This window comes from Homalodisca vitripennis, chromosome 2 (genome assembly GCF_021130785.1).
Source record: "Homalodisca vitripennis isolate AUS2020 chromosome 2, UT_GWSS_2.1, whole genome shotgun sequence".
In the NCBI taxonomy this organism is placed as follows: Eukaryota; Metazoa; Arthropoda; class Insecta; order Hemiptera; family Cicadellidae; genus Homalodisca; species Homalodisca vitripennis.
The window spans coordinates 131112812-131136732 of NC_060208.1; the positions used below are offsets into that span (position 1 = coordinate 131112812).

A 23921-nucleotide genomic window follows, 5' to 3' on the forward strand; every position below is an offset into this window, starting at 1 on the left:
GTGAAATTTAAAATTTGTTTACGTTTCATACGTATATACAACATTATATTATCTGAGAGTTGACTGGAAGTGTTTTGGCTCTCTTTCACATTGGTTACTGATAGCGAAACGATACTACCTTGACTGAGAATAAACTGATTAAACTGTTTTAAAACATGGTAAAACGTACTGAAAAAAGACAAATAAACCATATAGAACAATAATATAAGTCATATTTGGTAAATTTGATTTATTAAAAATCGTGTAATCTGAATTATTACGTATTTATACCCCACCAATTAAAATTATTTTTCCATATTTAATATTATTTACAATATGAATTTAGTGTAAGATATTTTATTATCATTTAGTAAATGTGAATACATTTATTTATGTATGAACAGTGTTAGTTTCGTAACATTTATGAGATAAATAGATAAGCTATAGTGGATATAATTTAATCAGACAATTTTTTTACCCTCAAAGTTCCTAATGTACTTTTAGGACATCAAGAGGCCATGAGTCCAGCTTCCCCAATTTGCTGGTAAGTTGAACAAACTTTACATGAAAAATTAATGTCGGGCGTAAAATAACATTGCATACTAACAACAAGAAAAATATTTTGTAAATACTTAAAATGTAATTTTTTCATGACGTATTATTGTTAAAAATAAGTAGCTTATATTAAGTAAGTTAGTGACTTCAGAATAACTGCATGAGCATCAAATAATGTGTGTTTTAGTAATAAGCTGTTTTAAAGTGTATAAACGTATTCAAATTGTGGGAATTCGTAAACAGTGGGGCAGAGCCCCATAGAAGTATTTATTTCTTAATCATATAGGCAAATCTAGACTGTAAAAGTTTTCAAATTAATACCAAATATAAGTTAAAATAGTCATTAGGAAGTTTTAAATATTAATATGCCATTCCAATTCCCATTATTTGGTTTAATAATCTGGCATTTGGAATAAAATAACAATGTTTGTTTGAATAAATTAGTGTTTTGGGAAAATCGTTCATAAAAAACTTTTTCTTTTGAAAAAATCCAAGCTAATGGATTTTATTAGTAAATGCTCTCTTGATTAAAAGGTATTAATATGTAATAGATAAACTTTACCGTTATTCATAATCCTCACATTCTATTAGACAGTTTCAATTTGAATACATGCTCTTGCTCTTTGTCGTAGTATTGACAAGTAGCTCAGAACCTAATCCTATAGGATATCGATTTAAACGAATTATATTAAAACTGATTCTATTCCAGCAATATTGAACATCACATTACAGGAAGAACATTATTTCAAATAAACTCCTGACGACAAAAGAGACTCTGTCACTTCTTCAAAGGAACGTTAGTAGATTTCACTTGCAAATATGGAAATTATTGTGACGCAGATCTTGTGTAAGATTATTCATGTCGGGGTTTAACCTCTTCAATGGGAGGGAGGCATCATGGGAAGGCGGGATGGAGGAAGTGAGGTGGTTTTGAATAACAAATTTCTCCGACGTGGCATCACAAACACAAGAGAACAGTTGTGTCTTTTGAGTAGAAGCAGACAAAACATTATATAATATTATAAAAATGAAATGCTTGTTCTATTAAACATAAAAAATTTTTGTATACCTTTATAAATATTTTTTAGTTATTGTCAGAAAGTAACTTTATAGCATTGATAGCGTATATGCATAATTATTTATTGGGGAATTTTACCAAGGAAAACTAGTTTGTTGTAATTGCCCCAGTCTGACAGAATGAAATGAATATCACCTAACCAACAGTATCTGTTACAGTATATAATACAAGGTTAACACTATATTATCAACAGCGTGATGCTAACCACAATAGAGATGATTCTACTATACATAAGACTCCGGACGAGGTAATAAAAAGATAAGTATCTTAACTGTAATGTTAACAGAGATTACTATAGTGGGAAAACTTATTGTAAAAATGTATCAAATGTACATTCTTCTGATAAATGATTTATGTAAAATAGCTTAAATCCCAAGGTAGAGGGTTTTACTTCTGGCGGTTTACACATGCCAGTACAGCCTTCAACAAACCCGATATATTACTTATATCTGGGCAACCCTATGGGTGTCCAGTAGAGGCGCATTACTACACGTAAGTGTATCCTTAGATTTAGCAAAGAATTTAGGGTGACTGTTGGAGTGGGTGGAGCTCCCTTAGTGTGTTGAGTGCTGTCCCCTGCTCGCTTTGATTAGGGAGACTGGAAGTAAGGTGGCATTTCCTTCTTCCAAGGTGACGTTACCGAGATATAGCTATCTCTCTTCAACAGATTTTGATAGGAGGCACACCTATATCCCACTTAACCTATCCTGAATGTAACCTAAGCTGGCACTCTGGAAAGAAAGGTGCATTTTAGGATTAAAAGTGCAATGAGAGAAATCTCCGCTTTTTTCCTTAGTTGTACAAACAAAAAATTGGATCTAATACATTTAGCAAGTCGTAGTTTCCATATAATAACAAAGTGCATATTATTATTTTGATAAATATAAAAAATACATATTTATATGTTAATAATGTTGAAATTTTGCAGAGCCTACCGTGACATTACATACTAAAAGTCCCTCGATAATAATTGTACAGTAGTTAGTAAAATTCTCAGACAGTGTATCACCAACTCTTAGTTAAAGGCATGCAGAAATTTAATTGCCATATTTCTATTAATGAGTGACCATTACCAAGATGGCGCAATGACATATAATTCTCACCAAATGTTGACGCCGAGTCAGCTGTTCATCTTCCGCCGCAATCTGTTATGCTAACTATATAATTAACGTTGTCATCTTGTGTAGAGGCTGGGAGCTCGTAAGTGAGCATGCTTCCATCGCTTGGCTGTAATAACCACTAATTCTCCTGCCGTCATTCCTTGCCTGCCTGCCTTCAAGTCTCTTGTTTTTATCTTTGAAATATTTGTTTGAGTTGACTTTTGCTTTCTTGACTTATACCAATACAAGATAACTGATTAATAATTCATAAGATGCTACTGCTCCGAAAACTTCAAATTAAGGTGGATGGAATAGTTTAAATGAAAACTGTATATGATGAAGTTTCAGCTTCAATTAATTTAGTTTTTTTAAAGTGTAATTAGTTCCTAAGTAAGCTCTAGTACAGTCATTTTAATCTTCTAGCCGTAGTTTTGCAAATGTAATTTGTGATTGTGATTATAATATAACAAACAAATATAATTTTACGTTTGAGAAACCGATTAAAACAAAAATTTAAGCGTTCTAGAACATATTTTAATTATGTCATTAACGTGATGCATCATAGATTTCAGACTCATATTTTAGTAAATATTTAATTCGTACTATTATATTCATTTTTAGCTCTTAGTACTCTTTGCAGTAATTTTATTCGTTTATTTATCTTATATTGATTTATATTTAAAAAAGAAAAGAATTCAATAAATTGTAGTAGGATAACGTTAAACATTGATTACGACATTAGATGTTATACGTGTAACTTAAAATTGTTGTATAAAATGAATTTATGTAAAAACTGTTACAAATGGGTTAAAATATTGTCTTGTAGAGCTATATAGAGCTCTGCATGACATCCATTGTTACACAAACTAACTATTATAACCATTTCGCCACGAGCAGCAAACTTTTAATTACAGTCGGGTTTCTTTCTTTTATGCAGCTTATTTACAATTATGTTGCATAAAAGTTTTGAAGTTTAACTTCCATAATTCCTACATTTCCAAACAAGTTATTATATTAAGTAATGCACTACATGTTAGATTCGTATTAAGTGATGAGTAATTTTACCTTTTTAATGGATACTCAGTGCAACAAGAATTCGTATTTTTAAAGTTAACCCTCTAAGCCCCGACTAAAAATTACTCATGTAGAGACAGTAAAACGTATACACCATGACGTATACCTTTTATAAATTTATTACATAAACTTAATTAATGAGTAACCAATCTATTGGCTTTGTATAATATTTTATTGTTAGAAGCAGAGGAAGCTTTGGAACTATCCAAGTAAATTAAGAATATTAAAATTTAGTTCACAACTAACAAAATTATTCAATTAGGAAAAATTATAACATTATTTAAGCATACAGTTCAATTTTTTTATGGAGATAATATTGTTTCAGGCGTTTTAATTCCGGTTAAATTTCATGTTTGGTTCCGAAATAGTTATAAAGCACAAGTTAAAGAACAGATGGCGTCACTCGACATAGTGTATCAAAACAATTCCGCCAAGCCCCGTCAGCTGTTATTTCTCCCGCGACAATCCAATCTGCCGCGCTAATGAATCAATTAATTACACGCTGCCATCTTGCGGTGAGGCTGAGAACTAAAGTACACCATCTCTGTGTCTACTTGCGGCATCCACCTCGGAGCACTCGAGTTATTAGCGGTTCCTATTATTAGTTTTGCAGTCTAACAACGCTTGAAATATTATTTTGACGGCTACTGATAACTTTAGTGTAAAGTAGAAGCATCTAATGTTTCTAAATAACAAGATTGCCCGTAAAATATTTCGTAAATGTTTTAAACAAATATTTATTTATAATATCGTGCAATAATAACTACATTTGAACTATTTATGAATTTGGTGTGAGTAGCTGTCCATCTCTTTTAAAGAGTTTCTGTTATAGACATTACATTATAATCCAACACAATTAATTTCAACGAAATAAAAGATTATTATTCTATTTTATTTATCTGGAAAGAGGAGAAATTTCCAAAAGATATTTAAGGGCTTAGTTTGATCATTTTTAGTTGGTAATAAATAATAGGAGTATTACGTCAGATAAGACGCTGGATCTTGTTAAACATCTTGTTTTAACCATGTGAGCAGTAGTTGCATATATAAACAGTTAGTGTGTCTCCCACCCTGGAATCAATGTGTACACTTCTTTTCTTTGATATTGAATCCCTATATGATCTGGCCATCCATTTCGAATTTAGCAGTTTAAATGAGTGGATGAATCTAGAAGAAATGTAGTGCTAAAATTCCATATCCTTTTAAAGTTTGACAAATACGAAAGTTTAGATTTTTCTCTTGCGAGTTATCTAATATGCCACATTTGGCTATTTTAGTAATGTACAGTTGTAGTGTGTATCTGATACCTTTTGAAGAGAAGATTGGATCAGAATACCGCATAATTCTTATAATACTTACGTTTTCACCTTTCGCTTAGAGCAACATGAATTACAAAAAACTTACATGATGCTAATGGCTTGAAAACCAAATACAGTAAGACGTAAAATGTCAAACATATAATACTGAAAAAATAACTGGCTAAAACGAAGGAGTCTAGATAACAAATGTAACTGCGTTAAAGGATAGAGCTGTCAAGAACTTAATATTCTTACGTTAAGAAATTTGTACGTTTTCAAAGTAGATATGTTATATAAGAAGTGCAACAAATGTACACGGGGGAATTAGAGGGTACTTTTTAGACTTATTTGTACATGTTCTAAAACCAAATTTTAAATTTTTTAAACATTTTTACAGTTTTAATGTACCACGGTTTTTAGTGCAATTTCTCTTAAAACAAAACAAGTTACGTTTTCAAATTTCAAAAAGAGCCTAGAACTTTTGATTTACTTTAAGTAACACTAAGGGTTTTATAAAAACAATAGGATAGTTTTTGTTTTTCCTTTGCATTTTTCCTCAGCCATTCTTATTTGTTTTATAGGGTACATTTATTAGTAAAAAAGCCCACTTCTTTTCTCCTGATTATTATTGTATGTTTGTTTTTTATATCAGAAGTTGTTTTCTATCAACTAAAAAGTAATTTGCAGAAAGTAGTTTTGTTGATAACAATCTATGTTCAAAGTAAGAAACCATTTATTTACTTGAAGATAGTTTCTAGTTTGTATAACATCAGGGTACAGCAATACATTTAAATTTATTTCTATTATTAGATATTGTTCTAATAATTTTATGGATCAAATTTTTTCTTCGGTTGGCTTTTCCTTTGTTAGTATATTTCTGCTGAGGGTATATTACTAATTATTTCACACTTATGCTATATAATGTATGTAAAAATATGTGTATGAAAAAAGTCCACGGTTTGGGGATAGGCAGTTTCTGCTACAGGCAATAAGCTTAGGTTGACATGCCGGGAATTACATGTTTAATGTAAGTTTAGTGAAATTATTATAACATTATAAAGTTATTTTCTTACTATATAAACACATTTTTTATTTTTATTATTAATAACAACTGAAAAATAATGACTTTCAATTGCAAAATACCTTGAGAAATCATTTATCTGAAACCATTATTTTTCTTAGCGAATTTTAGGACACAATATAATAGCTATATAAGTTCTTTCTGTTGCTACAAATTCAATAGTTTTTACTGTATAGCATTATTTAATAGTATACCGGAATTTAAAAAAAGTAAAAAATATAGTGTTAACATCTCTTTGTTCTTATTAAAAAAAAATCCTTCATAAATCAATAACATTAACATCATAATAAAAACGACATATTTTCAGTCATCGTATTTCTGTATGAATGAACTGTGTGAACTAATAACTTCTTTAGTGATATAGGTAATATCCTAGCCGCTTTCCCGTTAGAATGAATAATCCGCTATCACTTTGTTTGGAATAAAGCTTTTGTATGAGTTTATTAAATTACGTAAAACAAAAATTTTATTGACTGCAATTCAATGTGTCTTGCATATTTTAGTGAATTGCTGCTTACAAAAGAACGATTCACACGCTGACTAATTTCATTTCATTAAATGTATATCGAGCTTCATAATTTTATATGTACATATCAGACAAATTAAAACCTAATGTTTTTAAAATAATTAATAATAGGAATATTTAAAAGTATAAAATACATTAAGTAATAAATAAAAACAGAGGCAAAATCTAAATGTAGCTGAATATTAATTTAACATTACAGTAAACAATAACAACGCGGATAAAGTAAAATATCAAATCCCACGTTGAAGAATATAAAAAAGCACACAGTCTGGTAATTTACAGTACCTAAATTAATATTGGGATAGCTAAATTATTGATCAAATACGTTGAAATCAATAGTTACAGTTTGTCCTAACCCTGGATAAAGTATCCTTATTCCTGTAAGTACTGGAACGTGCTCCAATCTGACGCTTAAGCTTCAGGATAAGCTGTTTGTAGAGGATGAGCTTCATCCATTCACCCCCCCCCCCCCCCACCCCCCCCCCCCCCCACCCCCCCCCCCCCCCACCCCCCCCCCCCCCCACCCCCCCCCCCCCCCACCCCCCCCCCCCCCCACAGGAAGTCCGAGCACTCACTTTTGCTGTCCCTCAATTTATAACATTGTGTAACAAATCAAAAGTAATACTCATTCATATGTAGTTATGTTTTGTAACAAAACAATCAAATTTCATAAGCAATATAAAAGCTTTCTTGAAATAAACCAAACTTTTCCTAAGTTTGGTGACGAATGAAAAAATTTTGATTTAGTATATTAATCTTCAAGCTATTGGGATTGTTACTCCAGAGCATAAAAAATTTTACTATCCTGAAAAAGTTTTGTTCAGAAGTTATATATGTTACATGCTTGGTTCACAATATACCACTATTATTCCAAGAATAAGTTAATAAACACTCACTGCAAACTTTGATCTTTGGATTTTGTTTCATGGATCAAGTGGAGCTAAAAACTAAATGCAACCAATGTTTTATCTCTTTTTTTTACTCTCTAGGTGTTTTATTAAAAAATAATATTTTAAAAAGTAATCAATGAACATTAACTTTACTACACTACTTATGTAGGTATACATAATAGCCAGTTACAGATGATCTAGAATGTGTTAATTTATTTATTTATTTACTCACTGTGAAGAAACATGAAATAGGACATCCATTATTGGACTTAAATATCAATAAGCCAGTTATTTGTTATCCGATTTCACCATTTAAGACATTATTTGGGTTTTCTATAGACTTTAATAAATGTCCCCTATGTTACTTTTTTGTAATATTAGTATTGTTCAAGATATTTTAAATGGCCACCATTTTGAAATTTAATTTGTTAATTTGACCAAAATTTGTTATTGATATATCTTGTCCACATAAAGAGTTTACTACAGTTTGGTTAAAAGTTAGTTTCAAAATATGAGTTAAAAAACACATTTAGACAGATATTCCGTAAATGGTCTGCACTTAGTTTTTGGCTCCTCTTGTTCCATGGAATAAAATCCTAAAGTTTGTGATGAAAGTTTTGAAATGCCTTGTATGCAACACAAAGTAAAATAGTCTGGATAAAAATATAGCCTCAAATAGAATTACATAGATTAGTTTACAAACTCTCATAGCCTATAATGTTTAAGCTTCTTCTTAACCAACAGACATACACACAAAGTTTTGAGTAAGACAGCTTGTGCTACTTTTGTAAAATTATCAGTATTTTGTAAAATAGTTGCAGCTTTTGATTATCTCGTATTGATTAGTCGAAGGTGTTGTTTGTACTTTATAAAATACAACAGGTAAGGTTAAGTTATTGACAAAAACTATATCAATAATTTTAGAATTACAGGTATGAATGAGCCATATTCATTATGGCTTCTGTAGCTATGGATGTTACACCTATAAATATGTATAATTGTTAATGATATAATGTTAGTTAAAAGTTAATTAATTGTACAAAATCAATTATTGAAAATCTAGTTGTATAGATTCAGGAAAGTGGCGCACAGTCGTATCTAAACTTTAATTGTTGAACTATGCTTTCATAGCCTGAAAAGTAATGAACTAAAATTGTACTTCAGAAAATTCTTTAGCTTTAGCTTTGAAAATGCTTACCATATTGGCAATAACCGTATTACAAGTTTTTATTAAACTCTCAATCAAACCCAATTAGTATATTCTCTTTGACAATGGTCATTTGTAATAATAGTTATAACTAAATTCCTTCAAAAATAAAGTGTGGTATGATAGAAATAAAATTCATTATATAAACACAAATATAATGCTATTCTTAAAAACTATAAGGTGTACATATAAAACTTTATGAAGTAAATAATCAGTTATTTTTTATCTAGGTGGCTACACAAATAAGATAAAAAATACATTCTGTGTACCTATTACATGAATATAAAATTGTGCCATCAAATAGTTCAATAATAGCAACGTATGTGTTATAACTGCATGTCACTGTTTAAACATAATGTAGCCAAGTTTAACTTTGTAAATGTGTTTATGGCCACAATGAATGACATCAAAAACATGTGGAATTATAATATAAAGTCATTAATTGAACTTGAAGAGAACAAACAAATGTGTTGGCTAAAAAATCAACTATCAAAAATATCTTTTTAGATTAATTGATTTTAATTTGTATCAATTTGAAATGCATGCCGTAGCATAAATATTGAAATAACATAAAACTTATGGCAGATTACAATCTGGTTTTTTATTGTTTTGTTCATATGTTCGTTATTTGTCTTATTTATTCATGCTAAAATAAGGCAGACACATTGTATGGATGTCTGGGGCAGTTTTAAAGATATATAAGGTCAAAATTTCAAGGTGGACAAGTGGTAATAGGTTGAGGTAGTAATTTTAAATAACTGCAGGGGTTTAATTTACGTTTATTTAAACTATTAAGTTAGTACATGATAAATAGATTTCACATTTTGAACATTTAAATAAACAGAGCATTGTCAAGGAGAGTATATGTTTTTATCAGGAACCCTTTACTTTAATAATTATTTCTGAAGAACCTGTTGTAATGTATATAAACCAATATCAGGGAACCCTTGTTCGTTGACGTAGAATGTTAGTAAATTACTTTAATCTTTTTAGTCTCTTAGCAGATCTGTTTGGACAGGTTGTTCAGAAATAGTTTGCTTCATTCAGGTCAACAGCTTCTTCTACCCTAATCAAATGACACTACCTTGATGAACCATAGAGAATACTCTATAGAAACTATCTCTTTGTCTATAACTACTCTAATGTCTGTTTGCCTACTTGTGTTCAACCGAATATAACTAGAGCGTTATTGTAAAGTCAGTGTTCTGTCTGCCAACAGTTTATCCTGTAAAGCCTGAATTGTTCAATTTTTAAAGATTTATCAAATGTTCATTTTTGAAAATTTTAAGCTTAGAAACTGGATAGGTTTAAAATTGGAATTGTTGTACACTGTTTATTTTCTTCGATACTTCAGGTAGACTGCATTTGTTTGTCAACTTTCTGTACAATACCAGACATAATGCGATGATGATATCGTAATTATTATTATATTATTTGACTCCTATTGTTACAAATTGTTGATACTGAATGTTACACAAAACACGGAGTGCAACGTGACGTTTGGCGAATTTATAATCACGTTTTGATTTGTATTTAATTTTCTTGTAATGTTGATTGTTGATTTATATACAATATCACTTTTATACATTTCATATAATTATTTAAGTTTTCTTGGTTTTTAGTTTCAGTTAAATCTGGTTGTTCTGTCTTGCTTAGTATTATCAGAATGTAATAGCATTTAAATCGCTGTACGTTTTCTACAGTGTAAGTTTTTTTCCAGTTTTTTTCATAATTTGTCCCTTTTTTAGTGAAACAAATAGAATTATGTTTTGTTACGTTTTATTTATAAAGACACCTTATGTCTTTTGTTGATAAAATAGAAATAAATCATTCATATAACAAAGATTCAGCACAATTTATTCTCTCCTCTGTAGTTTCCAATAATTTTTAGTATGTGTTTATGTTGGGTTACATACTGATCTAATTTTATTTCTGTTAGCAACTATAATATTAACTGTGCATCCAATTCAATGAACTTATCATTGCTGGTAAATGCTAATTTATTACTTGCTTTTCTATAAAAACTATAGTGAACTCATTTTCAACATGTACAAATATATCTTCTAGCTTGTACAGCTTGATTTATAAATTATTCCTTTTTGTAATAAGTGTGTTAGTATTGCATATGTGAAAAGGTATACAATATATCAGTCTAAAAGCTAATTGAATACATTTGAAAAGTAAGGATATATAAAATTAAAAAGCTTGAATAAAAACAATAATTTTTTACGTTATTGCGTTGATGTTCCTTACTTTTTGAAAATATTCCTTGTTATTGTATTGTAATATAAAAAAGTGCATATTTGGCTCTTTATAAAATTCTTCAATTAAAATCTTAAAATATTTACATTATTATTTTTTTCTTTATTTTGGATTGTTTTCTTGAATCGCTTCTTGTGGTTGAACCAACACCAAGTTGCCACCCCTAACACCAGCAGAGCCACGAAGACAGCCATCGATATTGTAATAAACATCCTGGAAATGTTTACTGTGTAAGTTTTGTAAAAGTAAGTAACTGTGTATTGTTATTACTGAGCTATAGCAGCTATTTATATGCTTTTCGATCCTAGACATTTCCAAAGTTGTTATTTACCTGAGTCTCAGCTACATTTTATTAAAAATGTCGACTTTGGCTGAAAATTGCAAATTATCTCTATTTACTGATACTATTTAACAATTGCTTTTTTAACTGCTTCTTAAAGTATACTCTGTTGGAAACAATGAACTATATTTTTTTAACTATACACTTTTATTTATTAGTAAAAGTTGTTTTAAAACATATTTTAAATTATTTCATATTAAATATTTAAGAGTAAAGCAATCAGGTCCAAAATAAACATAATTTTTTATTAGTATACTTCAATCAGAACAGTAGTAAAAAGTTTTATTACATTATATGTGGAAATAGCTGAGGTGAAAAGAAAATAACACAAACTGTGCTTGTTAGTTACATGAACAATAAATTACAGAAACAAAATAGGTGTTCTTAAAAGTGTCTATTATAAGTTATAGTTTATATTATAGTGTTATTAGTATATTATAGTTTATATTATAAGAATACTAATAGAGGCTGTGTTCAAATTTTGGTGTGATGTAATCATTGTACTAAGTATCCAAACAAACAAAAATTGCATACATTTGGGCCAATAACAGAGCCCATTCAGGTGAAGTTCTGCAAACTACTACTAAACAGTTTTCATGAGTCAAGGTACCATATAGATGCGACCCACATTTCCAAAAGTCCCACCACCTAACCTTAACTTTTGAAATGTTAAGAATGTTGAAATCTCCTTTGGGAGTGTGTAATAACATTTTTGGGGGCGCTTATGATGGATTTGAAAATTACCCTTTTCTTTCCTTAAATAGAAAGTGATATTGTATGAAAAATGATAAAATTCAGATTTCAATCAGATGCAGTGTCGAATAGAACTAACTCAGAGACACAAATGTTGTATTAGACTACTCAATGTGATAAACCACTACAAATTTTTGAGACCCCTCCATCCATTTGAGGGGAGTGGAGAGTAAGTTTTAAATCCATCAATAATGTCCTCGGATGATGTTATAATATACAGGGTGTTCAGAAGCGCGTGTCAAAAACTTCTGTAGCTGGCAGTACTCATGATTTCAAAACAAAAAATGTCATATAAACATAGGTTTATAAATGTTCATTCAGCCACTATTGACCATTTAAATTCTTTATACAGTTACTATCCCTAAAAGATGTAAAGCTACATAAGTTATAAAAAATAAGAGCAAAATTAAAAAAAAAAAATTGTGTTATTTGCTTTAACAACAAAATGGTGCATGTTGAAATTCTTTTTACTCAAGTAACAAAAAACTCAGTATAGTTATAAAAGATCTACAACTATTTTGCAATTTTATTACAATTCCACGCGCAATAACAAAATTCCTTTTTTTTCGTGCGATTCCCTTTTTCAATTAAATTCGTCAATGCATAAGTAAGCAAGACAACTTTAAAGGTATACTTGCACAAGCAGGGAGCAACAATCATTATTGTCAGTTAGGAGGTATCAACTGTGTTGCCAAGTTAGTGACACCCTTTTCTGAACACTCTAGCCACTGTATACATAAAAATAATTGAAAACAAGAGACATCAAACAATAGCAATAGTATGAGGTGTACTTGGAGAAATATGAGGCAAGTTAAAGCTTTGAAATACATAACACTTTAAAAAAAAAGAAATAAATGAGATTTTTTTTTACTTAATTTATGTGAACCACATTCTATGCACTGGTAATATGGTTTTAAACTCTGTTATTGAAGTAATCTTTAGGTATGCAAGTATAAGTATTGACAAACTATTTCCCTTTGTTGTCATTAGAAATAAAATTTACCCAAATTCCTTTATAATTTTGTGAATAATGCCTGTAGTAGAGAATTAAAATAAAAACATCAAATCAGACCAAATGACTAACTTAATAAGATAGCAATATTTTTCCTAATTTGAAAGTGTCATATTTATATTTATTTTAATCTTGTCTTAATCTTCTCTAATGAACTTACCCAGGGCCATTTTTCTCAGCATTATACTGGTCATCAGAACAGCATGACATTCGGCCATTCAGTACACAGCAGTATGGAGCTATTTTGGAGGTGCAATTAATTGTTATCTTTACCCCCAGTTCCTCTTGTCTGCACAACATACCTAATATAAAAAATTACAGTATTTTAAACCAATAATATATTTTAACTATATCAGGCTGCATTTAAAGCTCTTTGACAAAAATCCAAATACTAAAATCCATCTATACTAAAAATTCAAAGAAAACTAAATGTTACATACGGGAATAACTTAAATATGTAAAAAGGCAGGAGTTGCCTATAAGGTTTTCTGTGTGGCTTCTGGATTGATAGAATATTCAGGATGGCTATAGATAGGGGGATTAGGGCTCTCACCAGCCGAGATTCCTACAGCTAGCATGATGAGGGATATTGGGCACTATCTCAGTTACGCCATCTTGAAAGAAGATGAGCCTCTTACTGCTCCAGGCTCCACCAGTCAAAGCGGGCAGTTTAGGGTTTCTTTAACACTAAGGGTCCTATCCATTCCACTCCAACACTCATCTTCCAGAGTAATCGAGACCTATCAATTAAGTTGTCTTTTTACTCCGATATCTTAATATTTGCTGTTAGTGATATGGAAATCCTCCTGGAAATCCATTGAGTTACCTAGATACCTGATAACAATGTTTTTTCATAAACTCAATGTAGGTTTAATTGATAGGAATCAACCAACCAGAAGTGAACTCTTCTGGGGAATGCCAAAGCCATACCAAAAATTTACTAGCTGTATAATGTAGCAACAATAACAAAAATGAAAAAGACAGTGTTATTTATTCAATGTAGCATGTTGAAGTTTAGTCAGTGTAGCACAGTAAGGTCTGCATTTTTGTTCCTTGTTGCATAAGGACATCATCAATCAAAGTCAATGCCGTAAGGTTGTGGGAAACATGTTCGGGCTAGTTACATACAGGGTTTTGTTAGAAAAGTTTAAACCATCTTATAGTTGACAAATCTGTGATTTTTGTAAGTAATTAGATCTTACTTTCTAAATGATTCTTATAATGAAATTCTAAGTGTTTATGTCATGCCAATTGATTTCTATTTCGGGTAAATTAATCGTGAATTGTCTTTAATCAAGGTAATTTGTAAACATTTAATCTGACTATCATTACTGCTTTAAGTATATACATTCCATAAACATTGAAAATTTCCAATCTAGAAAAATACACTTTCACATAATCCTTTAAATTTAGTATTATTCCAATTGCTTTTTTTAAGTTAATTAGTTTTTTTTTAACAGTCTAATCACTATCTCACTATCTGATCAAGGTATAAGTGATATAGTGGTGAGCAAATATCTTCAGTGAATAAGATATCGTGGAAATGGTCTCATAGAGTTGTCCCATGTTTTATCCTGTGATCAGAATGAAATACTTATCGTATGTGTTTATATTCTTTGTGAAATTATAATCTATGAGAAAGTAAATAAATTAAAAATTACTTTACCCAAAATGCGCTTTTGATAGATGTTGAGAAATCTTGTATTTAAAATGACTGAGTACATTCATAAAAATTTGAATGTACAGATTTCAATTAAAAAATATATTGTAATTGGTATATAATAGTGTGAATGAGTTTTTCATCAGTAATATTTTCATTACAGTGATAAAAAGTGGAGTTAAAAGTAATTATCTTTCTGAAAACTGTACAATTTTCAAGATTAGATTGTTTCAGTTAGTCAAGGCTCATTGCTTTTCTATGTATGAGGATGATGTCAAAAATAGTTGATTTTGATCTTTAAAATATCAATTTATTTTTGCTTAATGAATGTTCATAGGATAGGAACAAATCTAAATATGATCCCTCCAGTTTTTACTCACCTTTGTGTACATTTAATGAAGAATATATTCATACTTTAACAGAATAAGCGCCAAAAATTTATATTTTTACATTTGTACATAAGAAAACAATGGTGACAAACCTGCAGTGGTTTTTGACAACAGAAATATCACAAATGTTACTATAAAATGATAATGGGCACATTGTAATGATGATTTTTGTGTCATACTACACAAAAGTCCAATAAACTAAGAATAAAACCACACTATAACTGAACAGAAGATTTTCAATCATATAAAACTAATCCAATACAAAGAATGGATAATCTTTACGGTGTATATAATCTTGCAGTATGATCCTACATAATCAACTTTATTGCTAATGATTAGCTAAAGAGAGCAGATAGATTAAATAGCACATGACTCAATCATTCAGAGGCACAGATAAGTATATTCTTTAATTATTTGTACAACTTTGCTGAATACTTGATTGTAAATTTCATGGAAACATTACATTCAAAACTATAATTCTTGCACATTAGTGGATACTTAATGCTCAGTTACAATTATATAGCATACCTGGTTGCATTAAAAAGATATCTAGTTCTTTTACATAATATTTGTTCAAGTTTTCCATTGGTATGATTATTGTTCGTTTTCTATGAGAAAATGACTAAGCTGATTACAAAACAATAACAAGTAAATATTGTTATTACAAGATAATTCACATGATACACACACATATACACATATGCACAACAGTGTAGTACATGGATGCAGAATACTTAAGTACACACTTGGATTTATGACAGGTGAATAATTTTATTGAGTCTTTTTAAGTGCTAGGCCATTGTAGCAAAAATGGTTTGTTACAAAGGTGAATATTATGCTCTAGTAGACATCAATGACAAACAGGAGTAAGAGACCATACTCTGAGACACAAAATTTTATTCATTAATATTCTTAAATTAATTGCAAACACAAAAACCCCTATATCCTCTAAAATCACTGTAACACAATTTATTAGGTGATCAGTCTTAAACTTATAATTTATATTAAAATATTATAAATTATATACCTATTGTAACATCTTTATATTGCATTGTTTAAAAGAATTCAATTAGAATTTTTACCAAGCTTTAAATACCCGTATACTTTAATTTTGTTAATGTAGATTTTTGGTTTATATTTACATCAAATTAATTACATATTTTCATTTGTGTGGCAAAATATATTGAGACATACACTGTATTATACTTTCAACAGTATTAAAATAAAAATAGTGCAATTTATAAATAGTTTAAACTAACAGCAATTCGACTCCCAAGTATCAAGATCCCTACCAAAAACAAAAACAAGTTATTTGTCATATTTAATATTTCATATAAATATTTAATATTTCAAATATTGAGCTGTCTGAATAAAAAATCGATTTTATAATATTTGTCTTAACGTGTAAGTACTGGTATAAACGTTAATAAATTAAAAAGGTAAGGATGTCTTATTTTACTAGGCAAAATTAGAGCTAAGGAGCGCTCTCTAAACTGGGGACCAACGGGTTAAAGGTGACCTCTGAATCACCACTAACAGCTGGACAGGCGGACTGGTTGCAAGGCCAGGTTCGCAGGGCATCCATCCCAGCAGCAGCCACGCTTGACGTTGCTCGATTCAATTGTCAATGTTTTAAGACAACGAAAAAAGAAATTTGATAACATTCGCTTGGTCATGTAATGTGTGACTTAAATTGTCTGAGCAAAACGATTTTAGAAGGTTATTACAAACACAACAGTTAGAAGCGATTATTGGATTAATGCAATAAATAGTTATAAATGTATTAAAGTAATCTCCGTTTTACAACAATAGTGACGACGAAACACAAGTTTAACGACTGTGATGAGCCTAGTATTAATTTCATGGCAATTACCTGATAGTAATTGTTTTGATAATAGTGTATAGACTATTTAAGTTATACGAACGAGAACCTTGTTTATACGTTGTTAAAATCTAAGAGAGACTGCTAAGTATTCATTTTGAAATTCTGAAACGTCTGTTCTCAATATACTATTTTGGAATAGCCCTTATTTTAAAAATTTTATAACATATCAAACTATTGTTTTATGATCTATTAGTCTTTACCTTTGATTTCGAGCAGTCACATTCCCAAATCTGCCATTTGAAAATGAATGATCTACTTTGGGTACTGTAACAATAACATTATTTAACATATTCAAGACTCATTTGCACTGCAGGCTGTTTTTGCTGTTATTCATTTATGATTGTATTCTTGCCATAATAAATTGCCACTTTCGTCATATTAAAACCAATAAACAAATAACTACTTATTACGCAAATATATATTTAGTCGTAAATAAATATAAATGTCACGTATAAAATGTATCCCCCTCCAAGCATCAATTTTACTATATAGTAAATGCGATTCAATCAGATCGTTTATTCGAGGTTCAGAGACAATATGACATAAACTAGGTTTCCGCTAAAAACAAAAATCTACTTGTTTCTTCAGATTATCAACAAAATAGGTTACATAAAAAAAAGAAATTTTAAAATCAGAGAGCAGTAAGGTAAAATCAACAATTTACCCAATACTGATAGCAGTAGCGTAGCCAGAAATTTCGTTCGGGGGGGGGTCCGAAAACTGGAAGATCCGGGGGACGTTTTGTGTGTTATTTGCCAATGAGTCCACTGGTAAAAGGTAAATACCAAAAATATGGAGCTTTAGTAACTACGCCTTATAGAAAGTGGAAAGATGTAATAGGCAAATTCAACTCTCACAGCAACTCTAGTACCACAAATTTTCTTGTATAGCTACAGAAACTTTACGAAGTTCGATTCTGGCCGAGTATAAGGCTCCAAAGTGACGTTGGATTCACTGGATAAGAAAGAAAAAGAACAAAACAGAGCTTCACTCAAGCATATAATTGACACAACTATATTCTGTGGAAAAAATTAAATACCCCTTCGGGGACATTGGGCCACTGACGGCCGAAACCCTTTAGAAAAGGAGGGCAATTTTCGAGCGTTGCTCCGTACAGATCAAACTAACGGTCGGAAAATGTTACTATGTTGCTAAAAATGTACTAATACGGAAAAAAACTCTACTGATTAGAAGTTCGGCTACTTTGGATTCAACTGATTGAGGTATTTATGAATGATTTATAAATGACGATTTTTTGTATTATTACACTGTAGACTAGTATATAATTATCGGAAAAAATCCAAAAAATCACTTTTGGTCGGAAATAAAAATACACCTGAAAAACTCTAATGATTATAACTTCAACTACTTCGGACTTCGGTTATAGAGGTAAACGTGGTTTTTTGATTGAGTTAGGACGACGATTTTGTTATCATTAAACTGTACTCGACTACCTATATAATTATCGACAAAAAAATCACTTCCGGTCGGTAAATACCGAAGAAAAGCTCTCTACAGATTCAAGTTTTGACGATTTTTGGATTTCACTGGTTCAGTGGTTGAGGTAAAAGTGGTTATTTATAATTTGGTGGGACATTGATTTTAGGTATTAATTCAACGCCGACGAATAAATATATAATTATCGAGAAAAAAAAACAAAAATAATCACTTCAGATCGGAATATACTAAGGAAAAATGTAGGCAAAGACAAACAACCTCAGTCAGTGAAATCCAAAGTAGTCGGAACTTCTTATCAGTAGAGCTTTTAAAGTGTATTTTCCGACCGAAAGTGATCTTTTATATTTTTTTTTCGATAAATTATATACACGTCTACAGTTTAATGACACTAAAATAAACGTCGTGACTTAATTCTAAGCAGCCATTTTACGTCCCCAAGACGAATTTGAACGAAGTGGTCGCTAATTTAAACTGTCCAAGTCCAAGTCGGGTCGCTAGGCTCTGGGCGCTCCTCCTGGTCTGTGGGCAGTATCTGAGCAGTTGAGCTCAATGACTTGCCTGTCAACTGTACCATTTGCTCCTGCAGCAGTCTATCAGTTGGTCGGTGTGCCACTGAGGGCCACAGCTTCATTGAAGAGCCGGGTGAGGGCGGTCAGCTGCGCAGCTATTTCAAGACGGCTTGTAGACTGCGCTGGGCGGGGGCGGCTGGTTCTGATGCTGCATCAGCTGCTGGCGCCTCCGTTTGTTGCGGCAGAGTGGCTGGTGTATGTGGCCACTCTATAGTTCTGCCTGGGAGTCGCCCTGGGCCTCTGTGTGACCGGAAGGTCAGCCACAGATGCCGGCGGGCGAGGAAGTCGGTTGGCTGGGTTCTGGGGTTTCCTCCGGCGCTTCTTCTTCTGCGGCATGTGGTCCTCAGCTTCATTCTCCGATACGGAGTCCGCTGGTGACTCATCTCGCGCTGGTCGCTTGGGCGGCTGGGCCGTTGATCGCCTCGCCGCTGGTTTGGTAGGCCGAGACTTGCGGCCTAATTGGACAGCTGCCGCTCCTGGCCTCCTTGTAGGCTGGACACCCATGATAGTTGGCGTTGTGATCGCCGCCACAATTGCAGCAGTGACCCTTCTCCGTCGAGACTTTGGGGCAGTTCATCTTCAGATGATTTCCCCCCCGCGGACACATTTTCTCGGCCTCCCGCAGTTGCCGGAGCCGTGGCCAAAACCTTGGCACCGGTAGCACTGCGGCGGGCCGACCGGCTTCTTGTAGACAGTGACTGAGACCCTGACATGGAGCAGGCTTGTCACGTTGTAGATTTGGCAAGCCGCTTAGTGTCAGGATTCTCTCGCTCACTGTCCCTGGTCAGCGTGCTCAGCCAGCTCCTGGTAGGTCCCCCTGGCTGTCCGAAGTCGTGCAACCTCGTCGACGGCGAAGCCCTCGTCAGTTAAGACATCGAAGAGCTCCACATCATCGGTGTCGGGCAGTCCGCTGATCACAACCTTAAGCGATCTTTCACGCCCAAGGTTGTGACTGTAGAAGGGCAGCTTCTTGGAACATAGGTACCGCTGAACTGCCCTGAAGTCCTCCACGGTGGTCACTTTCAAGCGATAGTGAGCACCGTGGAATGTTGTCGTCAGGCCGTCCCGCGCCAACTCCTCCAACTTCTTGGCGTGGGTATGCCAGTCCGGAACACTGTCCAGGAACAGCAAGGGTATCCTGGGCGTAGAAACCGAAGCCGTAGGTTGGTCAGATGTCACAGTAGAAGTGGTGACGTTGTGGCCTTTAAAAAGGCCCTTTGCTGGAGCAGCGACCTTCTTAGGCGCCGAGCTGGCAGGTAGAGAGCTAGGCCTCTTAGCTGGCTTCCCGGCGCTTCCAAAGGCACGCTGTGCCATCTTCTTGAAGATGTCACTCAATGTTGTTCCAGTAGTTGTTTACACAAACGAGCGCTGGAGGTCGAATGTTCGCCGTGTTACAATTTAGGTTGCTTTGCGACGTCACGTGACCGCGCTCTATAGCAATACCGTGATTACAATACACTATCCGAAAGGCCGAGCCCAAAAGTATCGTTTGATACTTTATGATTTAAACGAAAGGACAATATATTTTTTAACAACAGTCACTTTAATCAATTAAAATCAATCAATTTAATGTTTGTAGACAAGAGTAAATGATAACTCTCCTTTTTTTTCTTCTGCTCCATGCTTTATTTTTTAATACTTCTTAAAATTTCGGGGGGGGGGTCCGGACCCCCTGGACCCCCCCCTTCGCTACGCCACTGACTGATAGCAAAAATGAATTGGAATAGCCTATAGAAAGTCAAGGAAACGTGTTAGTAAGTCCTAATAATATCATAAATTCAAAAGTGCCTTTGTTTGTTTGTTTTATTTTCACGCGTAAACTACTCAACCGATTGTACTGAAATTTTACATAGACATTCTTATGGTTCCTGGGATGAACATAGGCCTATTCCCATTAAAAAAACCCCTCCGGGCTACGTCCCACTCGACTTTAAAGTAGTGAAAATCCCATCTTGGTCTCTAAATTAGTGTAATATTAATTGATGAGCCTGTCAAGTGTTATCAATTGTTCTGTGTAAACACAGTAATACGACAGCACGGCAATATGTTTATTTAATTTAAACACTGATTTGATTATAAGATTTATGTTTCTTAATCAAATTTAACTAACACTAAACATCTGTTCTCAATCCTAAGATTATGTATATTTTCTTCATCGTGACAAGAATGCAAAGTCAACTACGTGACTGGAAATATCTTAGATCGATAGATTGCAAGAGACGTAAGTAAACTTTTTTACAAAACTATTTTTCTGAAATCGAGATAAAATATCTATATATTTTCTTGATCGGGACAGTAAAGTAAATTCAAGGTTCACAACAAAATGTTCAAATATATGAACATTTTGTTGATAGAGTAAATAAGGCAAGCTCAAATGTACCACTGTAAATACATTAGACTAGGAGTGTATTGAAATGCCCGCAACTAGATACTTTTTGACCAGAAGTAGGCTTCTCAGTCTTAAGTAGGTAAATAGTTAAATTCCTTCGTTGGGTCAAAGAGGCAAACTCATCTATTGGTGCTGGAAATATATTAGAACGGAGATATATCACGTAGCTGGAAACAAGCGGGTTTTTTTAGCCAAAGTAGTTCTTTTGAGACCTATGTATATATTTTCTTGATGAGGGCAACGAGGTAAACTCAGTTGTGGTATCGGAAATATAATTAATTTGAACCAGAAATGCTCCTATACACGCCAAACGACTTAAGAGTTACAACCTCACCTCTGATCGTCAAACCATGAACACTGAAATAATATGACCGGATCGTATGCCTTCTAACGTTAGAAACATATCACAGAGGATCATCATATTAAATCATAAGTGCTTTATCAAAGTAAGTTACGGGCAGTAAAAACCGCGGGTAACAGCTAGTATACAAATAATAGTATGTAATATAGTTTATAGTATTACAAATATATACATGGTGGTCCAGGAGGAAAGGAAACAATTTTAACAGGTGATTTTAGACCTAAAAACAAGACAAAAAAATTATGTAAACATACTATATCTAGAAATGCTTTGTTAGTGAGATAAGACTAGCGAAAGATTTCGTCAGCTGGAAGTAATCAAAAATACTATTCTTCAGAACAAATGGTCACACAAAAATGTTTTGGATGTTCTATGTTAAACTTTAATCTTTGAACCTTTCACATTACAACAGAAGCCAAATTTTATTTATACAACCTCAAGCTAACATAAATACTCTAAAAGTAAACAAAACTACATAAAACGTTACTTTGTAAACTACATCTATACCACTGTATGGAGGTAGTTTAGTTCTACATTTATATAGACTCTCCAATACCTTAAAATGCGATTTTCAAGTAAAACGAAAATCAAAACACCTATTATAAATCACGTTGTTTTCTTCTGATTACGGCTAATAATGATGTTTTATTAGAATATATCCCTTTCCAATACAAGAACATCTAATTACCCATCTAATTAGAATCGGTTGAATCAATAAAAAGAGCATACATTCATATGGAATACAGCATATAAAAATAATTGTTTAACCCCGAACCTCCCTCAAAGCATCGTTGAAAAATTATTGCTTTTTGAAAGAAGGTTTTGAATAACACATTCCAATTTAATGGAATACATCTAAATTTGGTCTTTAACCTAATATTTTCTCCAAATACTGACATCAAACGAATTATCGACCCTTTTCCTACCCCTTCTGAGCCCACACGCTTGACTCGGCCTCGAGCACTCTTGACCTCGGGGCTTTACCACTTGCTTCTTTTATAGCACCCTTCTTTGCTTGGGCTTTAGTTCCGAACTACGAACATAAAAACTTTAATGTTAGAAAGCTAGGGTTTCTACTATCCATATAACATACGCGTTATTGATATCTAAACTTTCTTAAACTAGATTATTGATTTGCTATCTGTAATCGATGTTTTAATAAAAAATATAATAATTTTTAAGACAGAACTCTTCCCCTTCTAAGGCTAATGATAATAATTAGTAAATTTTCACAAATGCAGGCAATGCAGAGTTGCTATCGGATTGTATTTGAACCAGACATTTCCCTGGGGTCCCGAATGTATAGAAAACTAAGAAAGGTACAAGTCCCTCTCACTAGAACACGTGCTGACCGTGTTTCTATGAATGGTCAGATCTTGAAACTTCAAAACATAAACTGATGTATTTTATAGAATTTTATTGTTATCTGAAAGAAAACACATTTTCAACCTGCTGTTACATGTAGCATTTGTAGCACTGTTACATTGTTGTACAATGCTACATGTAACAAATGCATGTAACAATGTAACAATGCTACATGTAACAGCAGGTTGAAAATGTGTTTTCTTTCAGATAACAATAAAATTCTATAAAATACAACATCAGTTTATATATATATATATATATATATATATATATATATATATATATATATATATATATATATAGGAAAGTACTTTACAATATTTATGTGTTGAGAGATATTTCTCTCCCTCACAGGCATCAGCTCGAGCACAGATATTCCAGAATGTAACCTGGGTTTGGCTAAATGAGGAAGAGTATTTTCCTTGAGTGCAAGCATCAAGGATTTATTTTCCAGGAATAACGTACTACTTTCAGTTACCTCCTTCCTTAAATTTTTTTTCTGTAATAGTTTCCTTAATAGATTCCTTTAATCACATTTTTACTTACCTTTAAACAGGAATGAATATAAAATAATTTATTTCCTTGCACGGACGGTTCTAGGTTTAAATTATTTAAAAGAAAACTACTACTTATTGTAAAAAAATGTTAAATGTAAAATATCATATTCAATATAAAGTCAATAATTACAAA

At 32.3% G+C, this 23921-nt stretch overlaps 3 protein-coding genes across 4 annotated transcripts in view; all 3 read right to left on the reverse strand.

The window, feature by feature from the left end:
* LOC124355808 (Down syndrome cell adhesion molecule-like protein Dscam2) overlaps window positions 1-4349 on the reverse strand; it is a 48074-nt gene extending 43725 nt beyond the window's left edge. Inside the window, exon 1 of the mRNA XM_046806963.1 lies at window positions 4286-4349. Within this exon, the coding sequence (XP_046662919.1) occupies window positions 4286-4349 (64 nt within the window). The remainder of the gene's footprint in view (window positions 1-4285) is intronic.
* A 5198-nt stretch (window positions 4350-9547) lies between these two features.
* LOC124354745 lies at window positions 9548-15826 on the reverse strand. Of its 2 annotated transcripts, none has more exons than XR_006921707.1 (3): window positions 15196-15826; window positions 13316-13457; window positions 9548-11263 (listed from the first exon to the last, which is right to left on the reverse strand). XR_006921707.1 is itself a non-coding variant. In XM_046805416.1 (3 exons), exons 1-3 carry the CDS (start codon window positions 15379-15381, stop codon window positions 11116-11118), a joined length of 375 nt encoding a protein of 124 aa, XP_046661372.1. In that variant the 5' UTR covers window positions 15382-15826; the 3' UTR covers window positions 9548-11115. The 2 variants fall into 2 exon arrangements, 1 of the variants encoding a protein (XP_046661372.1); XM_046805416.1 differs by having other exon boundaries at window positions 15297-15826.
* A 3443-nt stretch (window positions 15827-19269) lies between these two features.
* Window positions 19270-19620, reverse strand: LOC124355809 (myelin-associated oligodendrocyte basic protein-like). Its single transcript, XM_046806964.1, has one exon. The coding sequence runs from the start codon at window positions 19618-19620 to the stop codon at window positions 19270-19272; it is 351 nt and encodes a 116-aa protein (XP_046662920.1).
* Window positions 19621-23921: the final 4301 nt, after the last annotated feature.

Excerpts from the sequence above, each read along its gene's own strand:
- LOC124354745 (XM_046805416.1), bottom strand. The coding sequence starts at position 15,381 with ATGACACAAAAATCATCATTACAATGTGCCCATTATCATTTTATAGTA. Across the intron at positions 13,458-15,296 it reads GTTGTCAAAAACCACTGCAG|GTATGTTGTGCAGACAAGAG; the intron begins GTTTGTCACCAT and ends TTTTTATATTAG. Across the intron at positions 11,264-13,315 it reads GCTGAGAAAAATGGCCCTGG|GATGTTTATTACAATATCGA; the intron begins GTAAGTTCATTA and ends AAACATTTCCAG.
- LOC124355809 (XM_046806964.1), bottom strand. The coding sequence starts at position 19,620 with ATGGGTGTCCAGCCTACAAGGAGGCCAGGAGCGGCAGCTGTCCAATTA.